This window comes from Uloborus diversus, chromosome 4, assembly GCF_026930045.1.
Source record: "Uloborus diversus isolate 005 chromosome 4, Udiv.v.3.1, whole genome shotgun sequence".
NCBI classification, from domain to species: domain Eukaryota; kingdom Metazoa; phylum Arthropoda; class Arachnida; order Araneae; family Uloboridae; genus Uloborus; species Uloborus diversus.
Window position 1 is genome coordinate 156373694 of NC_072734.1, and position 26808 is coordinate 156400501.

General features: G+C 31.3%; 1 protein-coding gene across 3 annotated transcripts in view; it reads left to right on the forward strand.

The window, feature by feature from the left end:
• Positions 1-26808, forward strand: part of LOC129219691 (CYFIP-related Rac1 interactor B-like) — a 60483-nt gene that overhangs the window by 22744 nt on the left and 10931 nt on the right. For 2 of the 3 annotated variants that reach the window (XM_054853971.1, XM_054853972.1), the window contains exons 2-6: positions 13773-13857; positions 18225-18346; positions 21733-21838; positions 23312-23451; positions 24204-24278. In XM_054853971.1, coding sequence (XP_054709946.1) covers positions 13788-13857; positions 18225-18346; positions 21733-21838; positions 23312-23451; positions 24204-24278 — 513 coding nt within the window. In that variant the 5' untranslated portion in view covers positions 13773-13787. The remainder of the gene's footprint in view (positions 1-13772; positions 13858-18224; positions 18347-21732; positions 21839-23311; positions 23452-24203; positions 24279-26808) is intronic. The other variant, XM_054853973.1, reaches the window with a different exon arrangement.

Sequence of the window (26808 nt, forward strand, 5' to 3'; positions counted from 1 at the left end):
GTGGTATGTCGTTACTGTACTTGCTCTTAGCTTAAAAGCAAATCGTCAAATCCTATGCCTTTGTGTTAAATATTTAAATTTGTAACTTAATTTTGCGGTCAGTGGTTTCCAAACTTTTTGCGCCTTTTTTCACGAAGAAACCCCGATTTATTTATTTTAGTGTGTGTATTAAAAATGATAGGTTAGTAACAGTTGCGTGCCCCTCCTAAAATTTTTCTGTGCCTGCCTAGCGAGGCACGCCCTGAAGATTGAAAACAACTGTCTTAATTGTTTACACCTGGGTCATTCTAAAAAAAATGCGCTTTCTTTTTTTGGTCCAGGGTGGTTAGTTTAAAAAATATTTATTTTTAAGCACTTTTTTATGAGATTTAGAAAAGTATAACAAATTTTGAAAATGATCAATACAAATTAATGATGTTATAAAAATTTAAAATTTTTTTTTTTTTTCACTGAACGGAGGGATACTTAAATGCCTCCATTATATATCCCAACATATTTCTTCCCTTGTACTTTTTTATTTATTTACTCAATACAAAAAAAATATAACAAATTTAATAGTGAAACTTAAATCATTTGATTTTTTTAATAGATTAAAAGAATTATGTTGTAAAATAAAAAAATATATAGCATTCATAATCTTTTGAATCACTGTCACAGTATTTCTTGTATCCTCCGTTCAGGATTTAATTAAGTAATAGAATTTCCTATAGACGGCAGCACTGGCAGCTCATTACAGAGGTAACATCACAAGTTAGCCCTTTTCAACTCTGGGTCTTCATAGTGAAGTTAAAGAACTTAGTGTGAAAGAATTTCAGCATTATTCTCTTTGAAGTCAAATAGGTCCTTAACTTTGTGTATCCTCCGTTCTTGAGTTAAAAAGGAAAGAATTGTTTGTGTACAAAAATTTTTTTATAGTTAAAATTGAATCACTTTTTTTAAGTAAATTCTAAATAACATGTTGTGTTAACCCTAAATCAACACAATCAGAAATGAACATACAACTTTCTTTAAAAATCCATTTTAAGAAAGATGTGTTCATTTTAATCAGTTTAAATCGTGTTCCTCATACAAGATGCAATGTTTATTTAAACGAAAAGTTTAAAAATAACATTTAAAATAGATATTTACTCTATCCGTTACCCTCCGTTCACATCCAAAATTTTAACTACAAAAGAAAGTTACAAAATAACCAATAAAGAATGTGACTAACTATGTGAGAGTAAAAAGGTGCCTAAAAGGAACAATATAAAGTAACTTTTAAAAAAATGACCCACCTATAACTAGTTAACCAGATAATTCTCCATAACAGGCGCAAATTGGGGTCTATCTTTTGATTCAAATTTGTGTCAGGATTGAGATTTTGATGATACTTTGTGACACTGATTCAGGTCCCCATTGGTATTTGTAAGAACATATTTTTCTGATGACATATATGGCTTCAAATGAAAATAACACTGTAAAGATATTGCCGTAAAACGTACTCAAAGGTTTACTTGATAGTTAACACTGTTTGTAAACCACTTATAAATAGAAATCAATTCTGTATTTCTACATTTTAGTGTATCTTCATACATACATACCAGTGGCGGCTCGTGGGAGGGGCCGGAGGGGGCCCGGGTCCCCTCACTTTTTCAGACAATAATTCATAACTTTTTATTTATTTTCCTTTTTTTTTTTTGGTGCGTGCGTGCTTGAACAAAAAAAAAAAAAATGGAATGTATGTGTAGGAGGGAAAAGGGGGGGGGTGTCCAGGAAATATATTTTTTTAATCCTTATATATTATTTCTGTAGCCTGTTTTTGGTTTCTACGCCAGATTTTCTTCAATTCTTGATCGATTTCTTTGATTTACACCTTATTTTAAAGCTTATGGTGCTGCCTACTGACGAAAAATAGACCCACGGTCTAAAAATTGTTTTTTTTTTTTTCAGCGGAAAAACGTGTTTCAAAGAACCAGAATGAGGTTTTCGGTTAAACTTATAACTTTAACTTGCACCATGACCGACAGAGCTGAATAGCTTGATTGGCAGAGCGTTCTTCTCCAAACCAGGAGAATGCGTGTTCGGGCCCACGTCCGGACAATCTGCATCAAAAAATTAGAGAAATATCGCGCATTACATGAACACTTAATTAAGTGAATAGCAAATATGAGGAAATAGAATATATGAGAAGGAAACGCTCCTTGCTGTTATGAAAATTTAATGTGACTTTGCTAAATTACTTCTGAAATGCACGTTTTTTTTTTTTTTTTTTTTTTTTTTTTTTTTTAAAGCTTTGGCTCTGGTAAGAAAATCAAAGCATAATGTAAGCGAAAATATAAGTAACAGGGTTAAGATTTCAGACTACAGTATAGAATTGTTTTTTGTTCAGAAAAAAATAATAAATCTTATATTGAAATATATATTCTTCTAATGAGTTTTTGACTCTTTGAACAAATAAAAAAATTACTACCTCAATTTGAAGGGTAAAATATATATTTTTTCTTCTTTTTGCAAAAAAAAACCAAATAGCTTATCACATTTTTACTACATTCGAAAAGCTACGCTTAAAAAAGAGCATAGTTCAATTTATTTTGTATTTTAACCGTGCTGTTAAATGATGAACACGTGCTGCCATCTAAGTTCTAACGGTTCAAGCAGCCTGCTGTAACAAATTGTAAAAAATTTCAAAAATAAAAACATTTTTCTTCAATATCTTATCTTATATATTATTCCCCTCTCATTTTAAAACGTATCAGACTGGCTAATGACGAAAAATAGACTTACGGTCGAAAAATCAAGTTTTCGAAAACGCCCATTGCTGTTTCAAAACCTTGATGCAGCCTGTAGTTCTTATGCATTTTTTTAAAGCAAAGTTCTAATGCAGTTTTCCATTTTTTTACGTTGCTTTCGCAAAAAAAAAAAAAAGCCTGTGTGTGTGTTCATATTTTAATAAAGCTTAAAAGCACTGGACTTAGTTGTTCGGTTAAATTGATAAGTTTTTTTCGGTAGAGCGTTCGGCTATAAACTATCTGAACTTCGGGCAAGTTTGGGCTGTACGACATAATATCAAATTTATATCAGTATTACGCATTACATGTACTCATAACATACAGACGTAATAAAATAAATGCAGTGGGAATGCTACTTGGTGTTTCGACTCCTTTATGCAGGCTACAGTTATCATTCGGATAAGTTGACTGTTAATCGAAGGGTGTTTTTCCTTTTTTTTAAAGCTTTGACTTCATCCAGACCACTAAGCATAATGTAAGAACAAAAAATTATTAGATTTACCTCAAGGGAATCCTTTTTGTGCAGGAAAACATTTTCATTGTAAGCTGAAATGTAGATTTTTCTAATAATAGTGTTCAACCTTTTGTACAAATGAAAAAAAAAAAAATACGCCGGCCAAATTGAAACTACGAGTTTCTCCCAGTAAACCTTACTTTTTTATTCGCGCGAATGCGATATAAAACATTAAAATTATTATCAACGTCATTAGTAAGAAATCATTTTCTACTCCTCTGCTTTCGGCTGAAGAAAAAAAAAAAAGCATTTTATCTACGTTCGAAAAATTACTTAAAAAACAGACTCAGTTCAACTGGTTTCGGTTTTGAATTTTAAGTGTTCGATTAAAAGAAAAACAAGTGCGGGCATTTAAGCCGCATAGGTTTAAGAAGCCTGCTATGGGAAATTGTTAAAATTTCAAAAATAAAAACACTTATTTTTTTCAATCGAATTTACTACTTCTCTAGAATGTTTGTTTCAATTGCTACGTGAGATATTCGTCATTCTTTAATCAAATTCCATGTTATACGAATAATTTTGAGTCGTATCATGCTGCCTAATGACAAAACATAGACGCATAATCTGATTACTTTCTTTCGGCAAAAAGCTTTTTGCTGTTTTTTACTACGCATTCCTTCAATGAATAGCATTTGAAAAGGAAGGCGCAATTGCTAGGTTTGTTGGAGTGTCGTTCTGTTAATCAGAATGGCGCCAATTCGAATCCGTGCCAATAAATATCTCTTTAATGTTTCTTTTTTTCCCGTCAGATGCTCACATGGGCAGGACTGTATTTGCCACAACCTGTTTTTTCACATGCACAATTACTGCTTTTTCACAAGTTCCTACTCAGCCACACTTTTAATGATATTTATGTTTGCATTGAAATTACGTACAACCAAAAGGTGAGCGATGATCAAATTATCACAACGTTATCTTTAACGAAGTTTTGTTACCGATGTCTTCAAATTACATGCCTTTTCTTGTGCGCTTACTTTTTCCGTGTACTTTTTTTCGGTTCTTTTTCATAAAGTTCTTCCTTTGAAATTTGTAAAGAACGAAATGCCTTATGAAACGATTTGAAGAACAGTGCGGAGTTCCGCACGGGTCAACTAGTATTACTTTGTTGCATTTTCCCCCTGAAATGAAATGATTCCTCCCAATATTCTCAACTTTTAATTCAAGAGGGAAATTAAAATTTGAATTAAAAATTTTCAATAATTACAGTTAGTTGACCCCCTCCCCGCCCCGCATTATTTCTTTCACTCATTTTTTAAGTTTGCCTGAAAATAAAAGTCTCTCCGAATCCCCCCCCCCCTTCCCGCTAAAAACATTACGAAATATCTCAACTTTTATTTCCAGATTTTCAATTTCGCAACATTTCCAGGGAAAGTCTCCGAATACACTTAATCTTACCTTATTATCCTTCCCCTTACCTTCCTTCCCTTATCCTTCTCCTTACATCACTTAAAATTGCGTTCGAAAATCGCTTAAAATTGAGTTTTTGGAGCTTCAGTTTCAAAAGATTGCTGTCCCTAACGTTACCAATTATGGGCCTACTATCGTGTTTTTAAGCCTTCATTTCCAGAAAAGATTCGGGCAAGGGCCCCCAAACCACCTTCCTTTAATATCATCAAAACATACGTTTTTTAAACAGCGACTTACGAAAAATTTAAGTGGAATAGTCTCTCCTCATATTACCATGGAATCTTGTGCTTAAGTTTTTAGGACTTCAATTTTGAAAAGAATTTCAGGGGAGAGCGCCAGTACCCCTTTTCGTAAAAATCTTGAAAGTTTGTCTACAATTGCGTTTTTGGAACTGCAATTTCGAAACATTGGAGGGAGAGGAGGAATTGATTTCTATTTATTTTTCAAAAAAATAAAATAAAAAAAAAAAGATCGGGGAGAGTCCCGAAACTCAGTCTTTTAGCATAAGGCAATAAATATGGTCTAAAACTGCGTTTTAAAGGCTTCGATTTCTTCAAATTTCCGCGGAGTCCTCTGTACTGTTCTTTCCCCTAACATCACCAAAGACAGTCTAAAATTGCGTTTTTAAAACTACTAAAAGTTTCAACATTGAAAGATTTGATGATCAAATCAAACAAATTGATGAGATTTTTTTCCTATTGTGCCCCTCCCCACCCTAAAAACTATTTTCTAGTTGCGCCACTGCTGTGTGTTGTGTTGTATGTACATGAGTGCATATATTGTCAAAATATTATTTTTTTAATTCAAAAAATGTTTTTCTATTGTTACACAGAAATTATTACTTGTTTTTAGTTTCTGCTCATGTAGTTTTAAAGAAAATGTGAGAAGTTATCAATAATTTGAAGAAAATAAAGAGTTCAATATTTTTGTCTTCTTTGTCTGCAGAAAAATTCTGTATCTGGCTCATGAAATAATATGCAGAAAGGTGCACTCGCATGAGAATCGCTCAGAATTTTTGTACTACCTTGTTTCTTAATTTATTTATTTTTCCTTTTTAAAAATTTAGTTTATCTATTTTTATCTTATTTATTTTAAAGCAAATACTGAGATGTATTTTCATCTCTATTAAAGGATTTTAATTTATAATTTTTACTTATTTCTCTGATAACAATATTTTTGCACTTTTGTAAATTGGTCTTGCTTAAAATAAAATCAATTTTACTCATTCAAAATAATTAGTTATTAAAAGATTAAATATCATGTTACTATTAAAAATATTAGATTAATATTGCTTTTTAAAATTTATTTATTATGAAAAGCCTCCCCTGCAGCCCCTTATCGGCCCTGCAGGGGGAGATGTACTGCAACTCCGGAAAGCGTACTGGATATGAACATGAGATTAAAAATTTTCGTAATGTATTTTGTAGCTTTCCCCAATCTAATTTTTAAATTTTAATTTTGAAAGTCAGGGGGTGAAAGTGTACCACCCTGGCGGCGATCATAGACATAAACATGAGATTAATATATTTCTTGATTTACTTAGTAGTTTAAGTATTTTGTAGGTTATCCCTTGTTTAAAAAGGATTTAACGTTATTAATTTAACACAAATAACTATTTTGAGAAAATTTAAATATTAAAAGAAAATTAAATTTTTTTTTTTTTTTGTTTTCAAAACTCGACGGGGGTAGGGAGGGAGGGTGCGTGCACCCATGATTTGGCCCCCTCACTTTTTCAAGGCACAAGCCGCCACTGATACACACACACACATATATATATATATATATATATATATATATATATATATATATATACTACCGAATTCACTTATTGAGTAACGCTCTGACGTCATCCACAATGAAACTCGTAATATTTTTTAGTAATGTTTGACATGAACGCTATCTACTGCAATTTATTGTTAATCCAGTGGAGTTAGGAAAAATTTCAACTATCAAAATATCACCAAACAGGTAATGGTTTCGTTTAAATGTAGAAGAATTTTCGCCCGTCATATCTTAACGGGCGGTTTTCTAGTTTTAAAATAAAATGAAAATGTCATATGATATGTTATAAAAATGTTTAATCGTAACGCATGTTATCACTTTCAAAGACATTGGCGAACTGTTTTAATTTTTGCTACAAATCACATCACAACGACTCATTTTATTCTCACCGGAAACATCTGAATTTCTCCCCATCGGTTTCCCTTTTCAGCTTGAATGTATTCCACATTTTCTATACAGTTGTGATGGTGCAAGCAGCTTAGAGAAAATACACCTACTTCAGAAAAAAGGAGTTTGTTGACATTTGGAACTAACTTAACGAATGTGAGTGGGAGAGATCACTGCAGTGTTTGAGATTTTCACTCCGGTGTTCCGAAATACACCTCTGCTTTTCGGATATTTTTAGCTCCTTTTGATACGATCATTTCAGTTATTTTTTGATGATATTTACTTTTTTTTTAAATGTAAGAGACAAAAATTCCATTTAAAATTATTTCTAGCTAATGAATCAGTGCATTCCACCGCAGTTTTCTGTTTTGTACATTAAAATATATATTTTATGATATTAAAGTGACAATTGGATGCCTCACTTGCAAAATCGATGAACTTCATAAAACAAAAAGTCGAAAAAAGTGATGAAGAAGATGGTGTTATCCATAAGAGTGAATAGGCCCTCGTGTTACATTTTCGGCCATCACATGGTCAGAAATGTACTGAACCAAAACTTTAATATAAATTCACATGCTAAGCATTGATAATGCACAGTTAAAGCAGAAATGAGGATTTTTTTTAAAAGTGGAGTCAATCGATTTGGCAACTGGGGCATCCAATTATGACATTCTATGAAGAGTTTATTCTGTAGCAAGTGGAAGAGGACATTTTTTACTTCCTTTTACAAAAAAAGAAAGTATTGTATTCGCGAAAAAATTTCACTCAAAATTCGGCCTTAATTTCCATTTTGCTCACCCCCGAACAAATGTTGAGTTTTTTTTTTTCAACCCGACCACACGTGGATAAGTGCCTAAGAACGCATAAACACCCGAAATATCCATTTTGACATTCTCCGAGTTAATTACAACGACTTTTCTCGTGACGTCCGTATGTGCGTATGTATATCGCATAACTCGAGAACGGTAAGTCCTAGACAGGGTTGGTCAAAAAAACCGTTTTTTTTTTTCAAAAAAACCAAAAAAAACCCGGTTTTTTGGTTTAAACCGGTTTTTTTTTTGGTTTAAATACTATTTGCGAGAAAAACAATTAATTTTCGGAAGGTAATTAATTTTCCATGTAATTAACAGTTATTCAATAGTCACATTATACCTAATTTCTTGATTAATTAAAGAGATTAGAACAAAATCTTGTAAATAAATTAAATAATTAAAATAGCTTTCTTCGGGGAAATATTGATTGAATTGTTTGACTTGATTAACATATTAGTATGCATGTATATATAGACCCTTTATGATACGAAATACTGGTTTCATCTTTGATTTCATCAAATGAAAGCCAGATTAGGTCTTTTTTTCTACCAGAATTAGACATTCTTTTTAAAACAATATGAGTAAGTAACTTTTGTAAACTGCACAGCTTAGCTAAGGCACAGCAAATACCAATCCAATGAACAAAAGGGGGGAAAAAGAACTAAGAATTATCTGCACCCAATAGTCATAAAGCAGCATAGGTGTATAGCCAATCAAAATATTTTGAGCACACAGAATCAAAAAAAAAAAAAAAAAAAAAAAAAAAACCACCAATGGAGAGTAGTTTATATATGTGAAGATTTATATATTTCTCAATCAATTTTTACACATACATTTGCATTTTGTTCTGGGAATTTAAAAATTTGTCTTTTAATCTTCCTATATTATAATATAAGGAACTATTATGTATCATAATATGAAGTATAAACTTTTTTTTTAAATTTGATTCAAAAAATATTATTTGTGTTCACCTGCAGAACAAATCTTAATTTTAGGTGCAAACAATTAAGTTAAACTGTTGATTACCTTACAAGTCAAAGTTAAAATTCCAGGAAAGTGCAAATAAATGGGCAAAAATGTCACACCCCTGCAACAGGAGTGAGCAATATAATGGATTGCATCTACAGTAAAAGATTCAATCCTTAGTAAATCTTAACTAATCATGCAAATTAAGCATAATGATGGAAATTGACTGAAATCTGCTTTATGGCACATATATGAAATAAAAAATATATTAATATTTTTTTTTCGATTAAAGCTTGTAATACATTTTGAAGAAGCAACTTTGCAATTTTAGTATTTATCTCTGCAACTTAGCTAGGAACTTAGCATAAATGGAATTTTATATTTTTCAATATGTGTGGGGAAATCAATGTAAACCTGTAAAATGGATTTTTTTTTGGCTTTAAAAAAAGAAAAAACAAAAAACATTTTTAAAAAAAACCGCATGTTTTTTTTTTTAAAACCAATTGGTTTAAACCATGGTTTAAACCAACGTGGTTTAAACCAAACAACCCTGGTCCTAGAAAGTTGAAATTTGGTACGTAAACTTCTAGTGGGGTCTAGTTGTGCACCTCCCCTTTTGGTTGCATTCGGGTGTTTCTAAAGGGGTCTTTTACCCCTTTTTGGGGTAAATCATTGTTAATTTCGATGTAAACTCAAGTGGTGTTATAACTTGGCGGACACTTGGCGATATATCGCCAGTCTTTTGGTCGCCAAGTTTTGTCGCCAACTTGGCGACAAATTTGGTGATTTTTTATTTATTTATTTATTTTTTAAAATCTGTTTTCAATTTGGCCACTCTTGGTGATATTTAGAAAGTAAACAATTGAATCACATTAAAACTGCCAATAATGAGAAAATGACATTAAATTGGAGTCAAAGGAAGTCATGTGATGCACACATCAGCTCGTTTTTTTTTTTTTTTGCGTTAGTAGTTTTTTTTTTTTTTGTAATATTCTTCATGACAAGCTGTTTTAAGAGGAATATTTCTGGAACTTACCTTAATATTTATTCTAGTGCTCTTAAACTGCGGTACTACTAGAAAATAGCTAGAAAACCGGGATTCCATACAGTTTTCCAGTAACCGATACAGCTTCTTCTTAATAACGTTACTACATTACTTAAGAAAAAGCTGTTTGATAAAGTTTGAAAATAAAGTTTGTGTAATTTTATTTCCTTTTCTATGTTTTCGTATATCATTTAGAAAAAATAAATATATTTAAATTTTATGTGTGTTCTGGCCCGTGAGATTCATCGTAACACAGGGGTGCCAAGAATGGTGCAGACTGAGCCATTGAAATATTTTTATGGGGGGGGGGGTTTAAGGGTATTTTTCTCTTTTTTGAGAGGGGGGGGATCCCGTTCTTGGGTGTCCTCGAGGCATTTAGGGGAGGGTGCGTTATTGCTCTTGGGGGGGAACGTTTTTCATTAAAAAAGTAAAAGAGAGTAACTCTTAATCAATCTGCGGATTAATTTTGATAATTAAAACTAAAGATAAAAACTAACAACAATTTTAAGTTGTGTTTTAAAAATTCAGAGTGCTTCCATAAAAATGAATACTTAATTAATATGTAATGCAATCACATATACCGTAGTCCTGTTCAACCCTTTTCTCTCCTTTTGCTTTCGCTTATTACCTTTTATTATTCGTATATTTATTTGTCTATTTTTGAAAAGCTTCGTTTCTTTTGACAGAAAAAAAAAAAAAGAAAAGAAAAAGCTTCACGCACATGGCTTACCAAACACAGAGCATCCTTTTTTTTTTTAGCGCACAACGCTATATATGTATGCAGTTTTCTCTTGTATTATATTTGTTTAAGCTAGAGAGAAGCGGAAAGAAATCGCTTTTGATATTGAACAGAGAAAAGTCTGCTTCTTATCAGTACGGTCATGATGCACAGATGATTAATAACTTAACGCGTTTTGGCGCGAAGAGCTGCAATTTCTTTCTTTTTTGGTAACTTGTAGATAAATCATGTTAAAATAGTATGTATCTCTTATTAATAGTTGATGATTTTGCATGTGTATCATACAGAAGGAACTTGGCGCTCTGAATTTTTTTCGAAAGGGGCGGAGGTGGAGAAAGATTTTATTGTTTGTTCCTTTAAAATAGTTTGGTATAGTTATAGTTACAAAACAATGAATCATTATTCAGTTTAATTTTTTATTCGCTTACTTTTATTAAAAAGAAATTTTCTCGAATTTTACGTTTGATGAAACATGTTGGATATCACCCAAAAGGACGCAGCTACCCATCACTAATCTGAGAGCACTAAAATTTTTTGCTCTTCTCTAATAATTTGTTTTTACTACCTTATACAAAAAAAAAAAAAAAAAATGTATTCGCGAAAATATTTTCACTTAAAAATCGACCTTAATTTCCATTTTACTCACTCCTGAATGAATGTTGAGTTTCTTTTTTTCGACTCGACCACACGTGGATAAGTGCCTAAGAACGTATAGACACGCGAAATATCCATTTTGACGATTCCCGAGTTAATTACAACGAGTTTTCTCGTGACGTCTTTATGTACGTATGTATGTGCGTATGTATGTCGCATAACTCAAGAACGGTATGTCCTAGAAAGTTGAAATTTGGTACGTAAAATCCTAGTGGGGTCTAGTTGTGCACCTCCCCTTTTGGTTGTATTCGGGTGTATCTAAAGGGGGAAATTTTTTTGGGGAAAAAGGAGATTCTTTTTTTTGTGGGGGGGGGGGATCATTGTTAATTTCTATGTAGACTAAAGTGGTGTTATAATTTGGCGGACACTTGGCGATATGTCGCCAGTATTTTGGTCGCTAAGTTTTGTTACCAACTTGGCGACAAATTTAACGATTTTTTTTTTCCAATCTGGTTTCAATTTGGCCACTGTTGGTGATATTTAGAGAGTAAACTATTGAATCACATTAAAAATGCCAAAAATGGGGAAATGACATTAAATTGGAGTAAAAGGAAGTCATGTGATGCCACACATTAGCTCGTTATTTCTGTGATAAAGTTATTCATTTTGAACAATTCTTCCTTTTAGAAATGCAAATTAACTATGGCATGTTGAAAACGTTTTTTCATTTTTTTTCTTTGCAATTTAAAAATTATATAAAAAAAAGTTTTGGAGTAAAAAATGTAATTTGAATTAATTTCCTGAAAATTTAGGAGTAAAACATAAATTAAAATGAGATTCGGTGAACTAATTTCTTAATTGGTAATTAAATAGGCGAAAATAGATTTTAAAAGCAAACGTTAGTGATTATGTAAGTAAAGAACACCATATTAGGCCAAACTTAGGTTCAGTTCAGTTCCTAATATCTCGCTCATTTATGATTCAGTTGGTCTTCTTTTTGTGCATTAATCAAATCACTCATAACAAATAAAAAAATAAATCATTCCATGATGTGAAAATTTAAGTTCTTAATTATGTTTGTCTACAGCGTGACAAAGAAGGGTGAATTGGCCTTATTGGGAACACAGAGTTCAACGGTTGTACTTGATTATAACGAGAGCAAAGGGACAACGAGTTTTGCTCGTTATAACCGAGTGCTCTTAAAAAAACGAGGTTGTGAAAAAAAGCATTAATATTCGTCATAGTCGCTTTTCTTCTTCTTTTTAATCCTTATGGGGCATTCCAAGGTATTTTTGACATTTATGTAGAGTCCGTAACGTGACCTTTTTTGCCATAACTTTTTAATTTACTGTTTGATTAGCATGTTATTTTATTTTGATCTTTTCCTACCAACACACTAGCTCAAATTAAAATAATTTGCAAATCAAACGGTAAATTAAAAAGTTATGGCAAAAAACTCTACATACGGACTCTACATAATGTCCAAAATACCGTGGAATGCCCCTTATACAGTTCCAAAGAAGTTGGTTTTTTTGCTTTGAACTGTCTGAATTTCTGTTTCTTGTGTCATTGTTTTTGAGAAATACACATACACACACATATATAATTTTTCAATGCTTCTTTACTCCATAAGTTTTTAAAAAAAGTGCTGTCATCGCTTGTTCTCAGGAATTATGATTTATCATTAACTTTCAGTTGACATTGAAATGTTAAAAGAAAATTTTCCCAAAAAAGAATAAACTTAGCTGGAAGTCAACAGAAATGCTATGATGAATTATAGAAATTTTGCTCGCTTTAAACGGGGTTTGCTCTTTCAAAATGAGTTATGCTCCCATAGATTTAACATTGTACAAACCAAGTATCACTGATTTCCTCGCTAAATCCAGGTTCTCGTAAAACCAGGGCTCGTTATAAGCGAGTTCGACTGTAAGAAGGCCAACTCTGAAAAAACGCCCAATGGGATCAGAGGGGGGGGGGAATCAAAAATTCTTTGTTGTCAATATAAAGACAATAAACCACTGTTGATTTCCTTCAAAACATTATCAGGGGATATCCATTTATTAACATTGGATGTGGGCATTTAAATACGCTAAACATGTTAATGTTCAAAACGTCGCCAAGCTTGGCTTCGTTTGGCTATTTCTCGCCAAATTTAGAGTTAAAAATGAAACCAACTTAGCAATATCTCTTCAATTTCTCGCAAATCTTATAAGCGCAATGTTAAATAGTGCGTAGCTGGCAAAGTCAACATACAGGTAAAGTCTCAAGAACTACATTAATTTTAAAGAAAACTTACTGGAATAAATGCCAAGTTTAGCAACATTACATCAAATTAAACCCATAAAAATAATTATTATTTACGAATTTTGTAACAATATCACCCTTTATCATAATTTGAATGTTCTAGTAGCGATTTAACAGCTACTTTATTGTTTAGATACTTTTTTTTTTTTGGTTTACAAAAAGTGTAGCGGCTAAAAACTGGCTTTTAAGCGCCACTGGCGACTAGAAAAGTTTCCCCACCTTGATTTTTACGGCCGAGCCCTAGAAATGCTTCCATTTAAATGTTTTCATTTGGATTTAATAAATATTTTGCGCATGATTAAAATTATTGTTCAAAGCTACATTTTTTTTTTTAATATCTGAACGCAATTTTACTCACTTGACATTACTTTTATAGAAAAAATGGTCATTGATATTATTACTTTTATGTGATATGTTTTCTCTTTTCTTATTTCTTAACTATTTATCTTTTTAGATTTGAAACTGTAACATGGGAAATTTGTTGAGGCTTCTTTCCAGAGATGATAATCCCAAATATGATGTTTTTGTTGATTTTGAAAGTAAGTTTTTCGGCAATTTTTTTTCTTTCACTAAATCAATTGTTGATAAAAAATCAAATTTTGGAAAAAAATGTTTTCTATATTCCTTGAATGTTTTTCCTCTTCTGCAGTTTTAAAATGAAGAAAAATTCGGCTTTTAAACTGAATTGATGAAAATCATAAAAAAAAATCACTTTTGCTTTAAAAAAAAAATGCTTTTTGAGAAGTCGGAATACAATTAGTCATCACTTTAAAAGTTTATTCAAGTAAGGTGAAGGTATTCAGTTACTTAAATATCAAAGGTATAAATAATGAATCATCACATAAAAATGATTTTAACATATTCAAATAATAAAATGAAAGTTCATTCAGGAGACACCGAATTTCGATTCCAATAAAGTTAATATCTCCAGAATTTTTATTAAAAAACTAAATTCCCCTCCGAAAGGGTTTTTTCAGTTATTAGAATTTCAAGAAAATCCCTACAGTAAAAAGATCGCGATTGCAAAAACGAAACCTTTTCATACACGAGTATGAAAATTGTAATGTCCGATCTTTTTTGAAACATGTGTATTTCATTTTACTTCCTTTTAAAACTTATATTCCTCAAATAATGCGGTAAAATAATACCGATTTTTCTTTCAACTTCTTACATTTTTACCTCCTACAAAGTTTTTATTATCGCTTCTAGAAGGAAAGAAACTTATACATTTTTTTATTTATTTGTACTTTTTTTTTTCAAGCCTGAAAGTTTTAGATTTGTTTTAACTTCAAAACGTAATAATAGGATTCTATACAGGCTCAATTTCAGAAATTCCTTTGCTTAAAAAATCCCTTTTGCACTCAAACTCTCATATAATTTTCATCATGTTGGCATCTATGTTACTCTTCTGTAATACCTCATTACTTAGTTGAGAACAAAACAAAATCTATAACCAAAAAAAAAAAAAAAGTGGGAGAGGAGGGTGGTGTTAAGGTACTGAATTGATATTCTTTCTTGCATTGAGATTTCCCCCATCTTAGTGTTATGAATGAAATACAAGTTGTGTAAATGTTGTACTCAGTTATGACAGGGGTGTCCATTAGGGTGGAACGAAAAAAAAAGGTTTTGATTTTCAATTTGCCGTAGTGCGGAAAAGTTGCCTTTTCATGCAAACAAGTTGTAAAAAAGATATGAAAAATATTGAAGCACGTCTTGAGGTGCGGCAAAGAGCATAAAGTTTTGCAAAATTGCAATTTTTGCTACATTTTAAATTTTTTTTAAAAAAAATTTCAAATTTATCTTTATGCTTCAAATGCTGTCAAAAAGCAATTTTTATGCTCAACAGGTCGCAAAATAACTCTTTTTTTGTTGTTCGGATTGTGTCTTGAGGTACCGCAAGAACGAAGTAAGTTTCGCAAAAACACACTTTTTGCTGAATGCACTGGCATCTTGGACCTTGAGTCATTGCAGCAGCGGATGTTTAAATGGGGCGGGGCTGGTCAGCAGTGATTTGTGTGAGTGGGGCCAAGCTCAGATCGGGTGTCAATTTCGAGTTGAGTTAGTGAGTAACGTAAAATTTCGTTAGTTGGTAAGATACTTCATTGTCGTGATTTGCAATGGCTCAGTCTAAACAAGTGCAGACGAGACAAACGTCAGAATGTCCTATTTTTGGAATCTTTAGCGATTTCAATGAAATTTTACTACCTACTTACGAAGATGTAATGAAATTATGCTGTTTTATTAGACACGGCCTAAAAAGTGCGGCTGGAAAAGATCTTTCTGTAAGTGAAATATGTGACTTTTTAGTTTCCAGAATAGATTACATTTGGTCAAGAGCATCTTTGAGGCAACAGAATAGAAACCTAATGGATTCTTAGATGGTAAAACAAAAGAATTAAACGAATTTAAAGACAAAATAGGTCAACAGCTGGAAACCTGTTCTATAATCTTCTTGTGGTTACTTCCTTACCTATTGAAAATAACGTTCTTTTTGAGAACATACAGGACATAAGTACCGATCACAAATACGTATTGGATATGTGTGTCACTATATCAAGTGGGACTTGCTCACTAGATTTATCTTCAAGGAACCTGGGAAAACTTCCCCACTCCAGATGACTTACATTTGCAAACCGTATATTTCCATTGTACGTGGCAACTAAAAATCCGACTGAAAATCTCAAGACTCTGACTCAGTACATTGTTAAAGTGTAGTAAAGTATAGTTTCCTTTATATGGGCGTGGCATTTCGCTAAAATTGTTTGAAACAAATAATAACACTGAAATATATTAATAGTAATCATTTTATTCATTCATACATTTTCAAGAAAGGATCCATTTCTTGTACGGATCAAGTGGGTAAAGCGTATGCTTCTGTGTGGTTTAAGATCAAGTTAAAACCTTCTCGTACTTACGGCTCTAAACATTTATTTGAACTTATCTTACATTCACAATATCTCTCTCATAATTTTAAGAACATTATAGACCGGGTTATATAAAGAAATGGGTATTTTGATGCAACAGAAAATCTCCATTTGGCTATGTTATGCAAAGAGCATAGAAATGTAGGAGAACTTGGATTACGACGTGTGCTGAATGCAAGAACACAAAGTAGAGGCGGGGTTAAGAAGTTTAAAGTTCAACAAATAATTTTTGCTGCCAAAGATTACAACGATTTGATCTCGTGGGGTGAAAGTGAAATAACCGAACCCCCCTTGGTAAAACATTTGTCTAGTGAATCCCTCAAAGTGAAACTTGTAACCCCTAAGCAACTCTTAAAAAGTATGGTTCAGTCGCAGGAGAAGAAAAATTGACTCAAGAGTTATTTGGAAGAAAGAGTTATTTGGTACAAAAAAAAAAAAAAAAACACTTTAATGTGTCAAAGAAGTAGACACAAACATCATACAGGCTTAACCATTTATTTACAATCATTAAGAATACTTTAAATGGTAAAAATGGAATTGTTAATGTCTTTTATAGTATACTAGTGATACCCGCACGGCTTTGCCCGTTGTAGAAAAATTAAAAGGTCTTTTGGTTTGCTTGTATATTTACAAATAATGTAAGAAGAATTTCTCGCCAATCGGCTTGCCCATGTTACGGTTCCGCGTTATGACAACTTGGTAATTTACTCGCACATCTTATAATTTTGCTCGGGTAAATGTGATTAAAATTGGAATAGAAAAAGAACAAAATCGAATTTTCGAAAAATCGCTTCAAGGTGTACATCCCCCATGCTACAAACTAACTTTGTGCCAAATTTCATGAAAATCGGTCGAAAAGTCTAGGTGATATGCACGTCACAGAGATCCAGACAGAGATATAGATCTCCAGACAAACTTTCAGCTTTATTATTAGTAAAGATTATGATTTTTTTTAAAAATGTATTTCGTAATTAGTATTTGTTTTCCTAATGTAATACTTAAAAATGTATTTACTGTCATATTTTGTGCCGTTATGTACAGTAGGAAAGCATAAAAAGGAATTTCATTGTTAAATGGAAATTTCGGTTATTATCAAACTTTAAGTTCGTTGCGGCACCTAAAGATGTTGTAGTAAAGCAATGAAATTTCTTCTGCTTCTTTTTAAACTTAAATGACAACTTTTTCCCCCTACGGCAAACCAAAAAAATTGAAAAAAAAATTTAAGGTCATTTTCGTTCCACCCTAGTGTCCATCCCCTCAAGAGCAAGGCCCACCCTCTAATGCTACAAAGCCCCTTCCCCCAAGAGAAAACTACCCCTCAAATCGCCACCCTAAAAATTTCAATAGTGTAAGCTGCGCCTTGACCCCCCCCCCCCTTCCCGCCCAGGTGGGCACCCCTGGTTTTGAAATCATTGTCAAAAACTGAATTTAGGTTAGCTGACAAAGGCACAACACCCGCCCACACAAGGGGTATTATTTACTAGCAGTTGTGTGGTACATATTGATACATTAATCAATGTTTAATGTGTTTATTACATGTAAGATATACACACCAGTAATGGCCAGTGCTTAAATAAGGGCCACTTAAATGGTTTTCTATTTGAAAAATAATATTCTATAATAATAATATTCTATAAAAATTCTTCTAATAAAATAATATTCTATAATTCCTATATTTTCAAATATAAACTGTGAAGTGGACAGTACTGAAGCACTGGCCACTACTGGTGTGTTTACCTTATGTGTGTAAAATGTAAGTTAGCAAAAGTTTATTTTGCTTATATCTTTTTAAAAAGTATTTAAAAAAAGGAGAGGGAAGTTATAATATTTTTTTTCTTCGCGTTACATCAAAACTTTGTATTTTCACTTTTGCTTATCACACATTATTAATACCATTTATTTTCTGCTGCATGCATTAAATAATTCTAACTTTTACTTGTTTATGTATCTTTTTTTTTCATATTGTAATTTTTTTTATTTAGATGCTCAACCTACTGAAATGGAAAGAGAAACATATGAAATAGTTGATGAAGTTTTGCAATATTCTAAAGATGTTTTACAGGAACTCCAGACTTATAAAGGAGCTGTGAATGAAATTAGAGAAGTAATTCTATTAATTGATATTCTTTGCTTAGTTTCATTCTTTGTTTTTTGAACCTATTAATCCTGAAACTGGTGTATACATTTTGAAATTGAAAATTTGTACTGAATTTAGTTATTTCACCCTTTGTCTTCATTAGTAGTCAATGCAAAGGAAGGCTATTATTTTCAATTATTTGTTTCATTTGTAATTCAGCTGTCTTTAAATGCATACTACTTTTTGTCAGGCAACTTGACTAGCCTTTAATCTATGTCAAGAAAAATAATTTTTAAAACTTTTAAAACTTCTGAGTGCCTGACGACTTGGAACTCGATCCTTTGCCATTAACCCTTCCCATTTTATTAAATCCTTTTAATTTATTCCATATTTCAATATGCATTCATTTTCTTTTGTTCAAACAAAATAAATTGCCTCACTTTTGGGGGAATGTTCATTTTGTAATGATATGATTTTTCTTTTCTGTTGATAGCTTTTTTCTTTTCTTTTTTTTTTGTCTGTCTTTTTTTCTGAGCTTGATATATGGGTGATTTTCTCAAGACGCCAACTTTTGCCTGTGACAAGTAGGAAAAATTCACCTTGAAACTAATTGATAGCTGTTGACTTTTATGTAAAGACAAAACATTTAAGGACACAATTTGATCATTAGCAAAAAAAAAAAAAAAAAAACTTAATGACAGTTTAAAATTTAAATTGCAAGGGAAAATATATATACTGCTCCCTTGCCTTAATACTTCAAAAACTCTGAAAGATGTTTCTAACCTTTTATTATGTTAAATAAGAATTAAGGGGAAAGCAGGATACACAATTTAACATAATATTTCATAAAAAAATTTAAAATTCTGTAGAAAAAAAAGATTATGATTAGAATTTTGAATGAATTTATTTCTATTTTCACAATAAATTTTACTTTTTTACAGTACAAATATTATTGCATCACTTATGTTTTTATATTGCCTTAAGTTGTACACCATTTTAAAAATACACACATAATATTATTAAATAATTATTTCATAATTTTTTTTTTAATTCTGTAAAAAAAAAAAGATTTTGAATAGAATTTTGAATGATTTTATTTTCATTTTCACAATAAATTTTTCTTTTACAGTACAGACATTGTTGCATCACTTATGTTTTTATATTGCCTTAAGTAGTACAACATTAAAAAAATACACGTAATATTTTTAAGTAAAAATACTTGTTAATTTAAATTCAATTTTTGGATACGGGGACAAAAATGAGAATAAACTCAACTGAGAAAAAGTTTTAAAATTCCTTTTTCTGTTTCAAGTCATAATAATCTTTAATATGATACATATATATATATATATATATATATATATATATATATATATATATATATATATATATATATATATATATATATATATATATATATATATATATATATCATCTTCAAATTTCAGAATATATCTTGTTTATTTCCCCTGAATTGTCTGCGGTGTAGGGTGTAGAAACGGTAAATTCGGCACTGTTTATCTTATGACCAATATATATATCTTGTGAATAAAATAAAGACAATAAAGCTCATATTTATGGTGCAGGAGGAAACGTTTTGTAGTGCACATTATCTTAAGCAATAGTTTCCCTTTTGAAATCCATGAACAATGTAAAAAAGCTCAATACAATTACAAATGTGACGACCAGCAACAGGCTCTTGGCCCAGCTAGGCTGGTCCTAGTCAGTTTATAAGCCCCCAATGAAGATGAATGGCCCTCTTAAAGCTATCCACCCCCTTTCTCATTACCACCTTTTCCGGTAAGCTGTTCCAAGTGCCCACGACCCTACCAAAGAAGTAAATTTTCCTAATTTCCAGGTTAGCCTGAGTTTTGAATAGCTTAAAACCTCCAATGTCCCCTTGTCTTGCTTTCTGTGAGAAAATTTAACCCATTAACATCTTTCACTTTGATAAATTTAAACAACTGAATCATGTCCCCTCTGGCCCTTCTTTGCTCCAGGCTATACATATTAACCTATTAAGTCTTATCATAGTCTAAATCTGAAAGTCCCCTTACTAGTCTAATGACCCTTCTTTGAACCCTTTCCAACACAGAAATATCTTTCCTGAGATAAGGAAACCAAAACTGAACAGCATACTCCAAATGAGGTCTTACTAAACTCCTATATAATGACAGAAGAACCTTCTTCGATTTGTTTGAAATAGATCTAATGATAAACCCAAGCATATCTATGCAATCTATACACCCAATACAATCTATGTTCTTGTACACTGTCTTTCAGCATCTAAAGGCATTAGAAAATATTTTTAAATACTGCTCTAGAAATTATTTAAGATTGTAAAAAAAAATAAGGACAGTCGAATTTATGAGTCAATCACAATGTATACCTGGATACCATTTTCTATCAAATAACTGCAACCTACTGAGCAACTTTTGTTTTATTTCGAGGAGTTGCAGGGTATTTCTTTTATCTTTAAGTGTAAATTTGAGAAATTTTGATTTAACTGATAAAATGTTAACTATCGATGGACTTGATGCATAATGCTTACAAATTAAATCAGTTTCACTATAAATGCTGGTCAGACCTTCCAAGTTTTCACTGATTTGCTTTACGACTGCTTTTTTTTAAATAAAGATCAATCAAAATCCAAATATGAAAATAAAAATTCATTTGAACCATAACTTAGTTAAAACAATTATACAAAGGTTTGAAATTATTCAAAGAATAAAAAAAAATTAAAACCATGTTGTTAAATTTACAATGAAAGAATTTCACAGTGCTAAAAATGCAGTTAAAAATTTACTGTGTTTATTTGCTCTACTCTGTAAATGAAAACTATTTTTGAGCACTAAATATTTTATACAACTTAAAAACTATTGATTAGACAGTTTCAATTTCTCATTAAGATTAGTAATTAACTGCTAAAAGTTTTTTCTTATTTGTTTGAAAATTGTATCATGTAACTAATAAAACAACTAATAACTTTAGGTATAACTAAATATCTTTAAATCTTAAATGTTATGATCAATGTTCTTAACTTATTAGTATTTGAAATTCAAGAAAAGAATTAAAAATGATGTAACCAAATAAATCCAAGTGTGCTAAAAGCTTTTTAAACCACTAGGTAATTATTGTCACCTGAAACTGCCTACGAAGGTGGGACAGTGGTGACATAATAGTAGTTGTGGCCCAACAGGGGAAATACTCTTTAATTTAACTATTCATAGCTTATGAATGCATGTTATTACACATTCGGCAAACCATTTTTTTTTCTGTGGCCTCATAGGTGGCTACATTTCAATGTTATGATCCTTTTAAACTGCACTACATTTTACTGCCGTTCTGTAAGCCTTTTTTTTTTTTTTGATTGTGTTCATAATGTTTAACTTTCAATATTTCATTTAATTTAGGCTATTACTAATCCTCGAAATGAACTGTATCAAACAAGAGCATGGGAAGCAGTTCTCCCTTTAGTCTCAAAGTTAAAAAGGTTTTATGAATTTTCTCAGCAAATTGGTATGTATTTAAAAAGTTTAATAATCTGTTTTTGAACTAAACATTTTCAAAAGTAACCCTGTTGAAGATAATTGTTTTGATCTTAAAATTTACAATGCAAGGAAACATATTGTTCAGAATGAAGCATAAATGAAGTTGAGTTCAAAAATAATGAATGTTTTGAAGTACAGGAAATCTTTTTCATTGGTGCTAAAAAGATACTGATGGCCAATAGCTTACCTTTGAGGTCTAGGTCTAGCACCCCTAGTAAACATCAGGGATGGCCCCTTCCTCCCTGCACCATTTCATAGAAATTCATTAAAATCAATGACATTCGCAATTCATTATGAAACCTTAATAGTATTCGTTCTTGAGTAAAAGATGAGATACATTTTTTAGATATGTTTATACCAATTCCTTTTTTTTTTCAAAAAGAATTAATAAACTAAATAAAAATATAAAAATAATTAATAAGATTAAATAAAATGAAATAAGTAGATAGATTGAACATAATATTTAAAAAAAAATAAGAATATTGACATAAAATGGTTGAAAATAGTTTTGAAAGAAAGAAAAAGAAGTGCCTAAAGTAGATTTAATGAATGTTTCTTTGTTTTATTTGTAAAATAAATCATGAAATTACTGAGCTGATTTTTTTTTATGATGTAAATAATTTTATTGATAATATTGATAAACAGCCATTCTTTTGCTTGTCAGAGAAAGGCAAAATGTGAATATTTTGCAGTTGAGCACAGTGGAATAAAATTTTACAGAACATTTTAAAGGTTTGAAGGAAGATTTTAGTTTAATGCGCAAAATCATTTATTTATTTATTTACAAATAACTTTTGAAACTTAATCTCCTTTAATTTTCTTTTAGTAGCATTAAAAAAAATTGAAAAAAAAATTCTTCAAAAAATTTGATTAATTAAAATTTTTTGATACATGTATGTCTAAGAAATGAAAAATGTTTTTGTAGTAAAAATAAAATGATAAAAATAATGTCAATTAAGTACAAAATTTGCAAATATTTGTATACTCATCTTCGGTCCTGAAACACATGTATGAAATATTTGCAAATTTGGTGCTTTACTAACACAGTTTTTAACTTAATTTTTACATATATTAATTTCCACTAAAATTGTTTTGCCTTTAAATATTTCAGCACTATTGCCATATTCCAATGTCTGATACTTATTTCTGATTGTTAGAAAATCCTTTTTATTTTTTATTGGGCAGCATGTCAGGAGTATCTTACTTGAACATGTCTTTGAAATTCAATGAGCATATTATTAAACATTTGAAATGTAGATTGCAAACTTTTTATTTTTAAATTATGAGAATTTCAACTGAGAAATTTTAAAAATGTCTTTAAGAAAAATTTATTCAAATACTTTTGAGTGTTTCAGTTTTTCTGAATTGTATTTTTAATAATTAATTGCCTGTTAATATTACTTTTGAACTTTTTAAAAGAACTTCATTTTTACTTTTGGAGCAGATGAAGTGGTTCCTCGAATCTTGTGGGAACTGTGTTCGGGGCCTCTACCCCCTGCTCAGCATTTACATACCCAACAAGCTCTAGTCAAACAATTTGCTGAAATTCTAGACTTTGTTTTGAAATTTGATGATCTAAAGGTATGCATTGTTCTAACTTCAAATAATTTCTATGAATTGTTTTAGATGTAACCATTATTTAGAATATATGATAATTTAAAGCTATTTCATGTTTGTCTAAATAATTTTAATATTTCAACAAACTCTTTTCTTCTATTACATATGTTGCATATATATTTTTATAGTTCAGTTATTGTTACATTTTTATTAACACTTTTATTTGACTTTTCAAATATTTTGTTAAAAGGTAAGTTATTGTTCTCTTTATGAATGTTTCAGCACCAGTTTATTAGAACATTCATTGTATATATTCTAGTTTGATGCTTTGAATTAAATACAGAGTAAATTAATTCCCTTTTATCTGTGCAGGTTCTTTGATTCCTAGGTTTCTGAACCTTGGCTTCAAATCAAATTTTCAATCAAAAAATTTGACCAATCTAATGGCTGCTTATTTGTAACACTGGTTTTGAAAAATACTATGTTTGTTGGTTTAATAATAGGAGTTTAAAAAATAATCGGAAACTAAAACTGTCTTTTTAAACCCCCCCCCTCCCCTTATTGAAAAAGCATGCTTTTTTTTTCACCCCACTTCAATACAATTTCTAACATGCATGGTTGTGGTTTTTTTTATTATTTTGTTTAATCTCTGCAGATTCCCCCCCCCCCCCCTCCCCCTTCAATTTTGGACGCATCTGGATTTTGTTACTTTCCTATCTCCTTTCTGTTCCACATCAACATTGTTAATTTGTTTTTCATTCATTGTTTATTTTCAGATGACAAATCCAGCCATACAGAATGATTTTAGTTACTATAGGAGAACAGTTAGTCGTCTGAGGTTAGCAAATCAAGTAAGCATCAACATTAAAATATTTGTAGTCATTATGTGTTATTTTTATAAACATTTATTGTCAAGAGCATGCTGTTGTTTCAACCTACAGTCAATTCTCAGAAAAGTGTGAAATAGTATGATGTTGTGGTAAATCTGGTATTAATTTTTTCTTTTTGAAAATTGTAATCAAACTCCCCACTCTTGAAGAAGTGTATTTTTTGTGCTCTCCATAATCTAAAGTTTTTGCCAACTGAATACGCTTAAGGCTCTTCTATACCGTCCATCTTGGATTTCGACGCTAATGCTTTCTCTACGGGAAAATCTGCTACCTGTGCAAAGCATAACACGAGAAATTACTGGAATATTTTCATGCGGTTTGTTTTAAACGATGGCTATGACACAGAACTAGATATGCGCTTTTTTATTTTTTCTGTAATTATTTTGAAATTTTTTTAATAGCATTTTAAAACTTTAAACGACTATTTTAACACGTTTGAAAAATGATATGGAAAAACTGAAAAAGGAGCGCAAAAGATTGAACATTTCTCTTTAAAAACATATTTTGAGTTTGTTTCTGAGACAATTTGTTCTATTGATATTCTCCACGGAGTAAAGCCTTGTTTTCGAAAAAATGTGAAAAACTGCGAAAAACACGCCTTTCACCAGACCACACCCATTTCCTCCCACTTTGAGGGGCCACTTTCTCTTCTCCCCCAGGGTCTTCAGGGTCTTGGGGTCTTGTCTTCTGCTTCTCCGCTCCTCCGCTTTGCCTCAATGGCAGGCAATAAATTACTGAATCCCTACTAATGACCATTCATTCTTTGTCGTTTTGTGTGTTGGTCTTGTATTTCTGTGACATCGACGAAACTCGTTCTAAAAAGAAGTTTTTTTCTTCTTTCGAGTTCTATTCGATAAGTTTTTGAAATTATTTAGGTGATATATTTTTCAATGCTGTTTTAATATAAGTACCCCCCGTTTAAATGTAGAAGTTATTTTGTTTGAAAAATCAGTGAAAATTACCGCATCTTATAATGGGAAAAAAATTCGAAATGCCATTTTTATTTATGTATTTCTTTATTAAATTATTAATTTAAAAAATATATAGCCAAGTACAGTGATTGCGATTTATATCTCGATGTGAAATTTGCAAAAATATAAACGAATTCACTTAAAATACACTAGCCACATTAGGGGAAAAGTGGCGAGTAAATCATGAAATTTCCCACTCCTGAGTGTATGTGCAGTAGAATGAGATTAATCTGGCGATTATACATATTCCTCAGAGATTATTCAAAATGGGGTTGTTTCCTTCAGTCAGAAGTACTATTTTTAGTCATTGAAATTGATAGAATAAGCAAAAAAAAAAAAAAAAAGCATGAAGCGAGAAAAAAACTTTCATTTCCAGATGCTTATTTTTTAACATGTCCGATTTTGAAAATAAGACGTGGTCTTTATGACGTCACAAATGATGTACTTAGGCGCATCTGTGTATTGCGTTTTCACGTTATTGTATTCAAGAAGCGAATTAAATATTGCGCTCTACGTTTGCTATCAACCATATCGTTGCCATTACACTTGAGTAAAGATGCGAATTAAATATTACGCTCTACGAATGGCAACAGTGAATGGTCTTTCATCATTTGTGATGTCATCGGCAGAAGCGTACATAATAAAAGCGTACCGATTAAAATAAATTTTTTAAATTATTAAACTTAGTCAAATTATTTAAAGAATGGTCAGATTCTATTTGCAACTCCAGAGCTCGAATACGCTACCTTGCGGTGATTAACAATATTAAAGAAAAAGGTAAAACATTCCATGCCACGTGTTTTCTTTGGGTAAATTACAGGCTTCAGACAGTTTGTTGTGTAATGTAATTTCAGAAGAATAGAAATGAAAGCTTCCCACAAACACGATCAAAAATTACTGTCATTCACCGTCAAAGCAGGTTATAAGTTACGGCATCTGTTTGTTCTACCTTTTACATCCACTATTAGACAGTGATTGCAGCGCCCCCTATAGTTTATTGGAGTTGCGAATGTTTTTAAGCATGCTCTTTCAGGAAAAAAAAAACTTTTAATTTTGGAATCAACCCCATTGCCACTAAAGTTGGGAAACAGTCTTTGTTATAATAAAGCTGAAGTCTGTCTGGATGTCTGGAGGATGTCTGGTTGTCTGGATCTCTGTGACGTTATGTCCGTCGGACGTTTTGTCCCTCGGATGTTTTGTCCGTTGGACGTTTTGGTCATGGACGTTATGTCCGTGGACGTTATGGATCTGGACGTTATGTCCGGTTCCCGTGACGCGCATAGTGCCTTGACCGTTCTGCCGATTTTCAGGAAATTTGGCACAAAGTTAGTTTGTAGCGTGGGGTGTGCACCTTGAAGCAATTTTTCGAAAATTCGATTTTGTTCTTTTTCTACTCCAATTTTAAGAATACTTTCCCGAGCAAAATTATCATACGACGGACGAGTAAATTACCAAGTTATCATAACGTGGAACCGTAATATGGTAAGCCAATAGGCGAAAAATTCACCATACATTTTTTG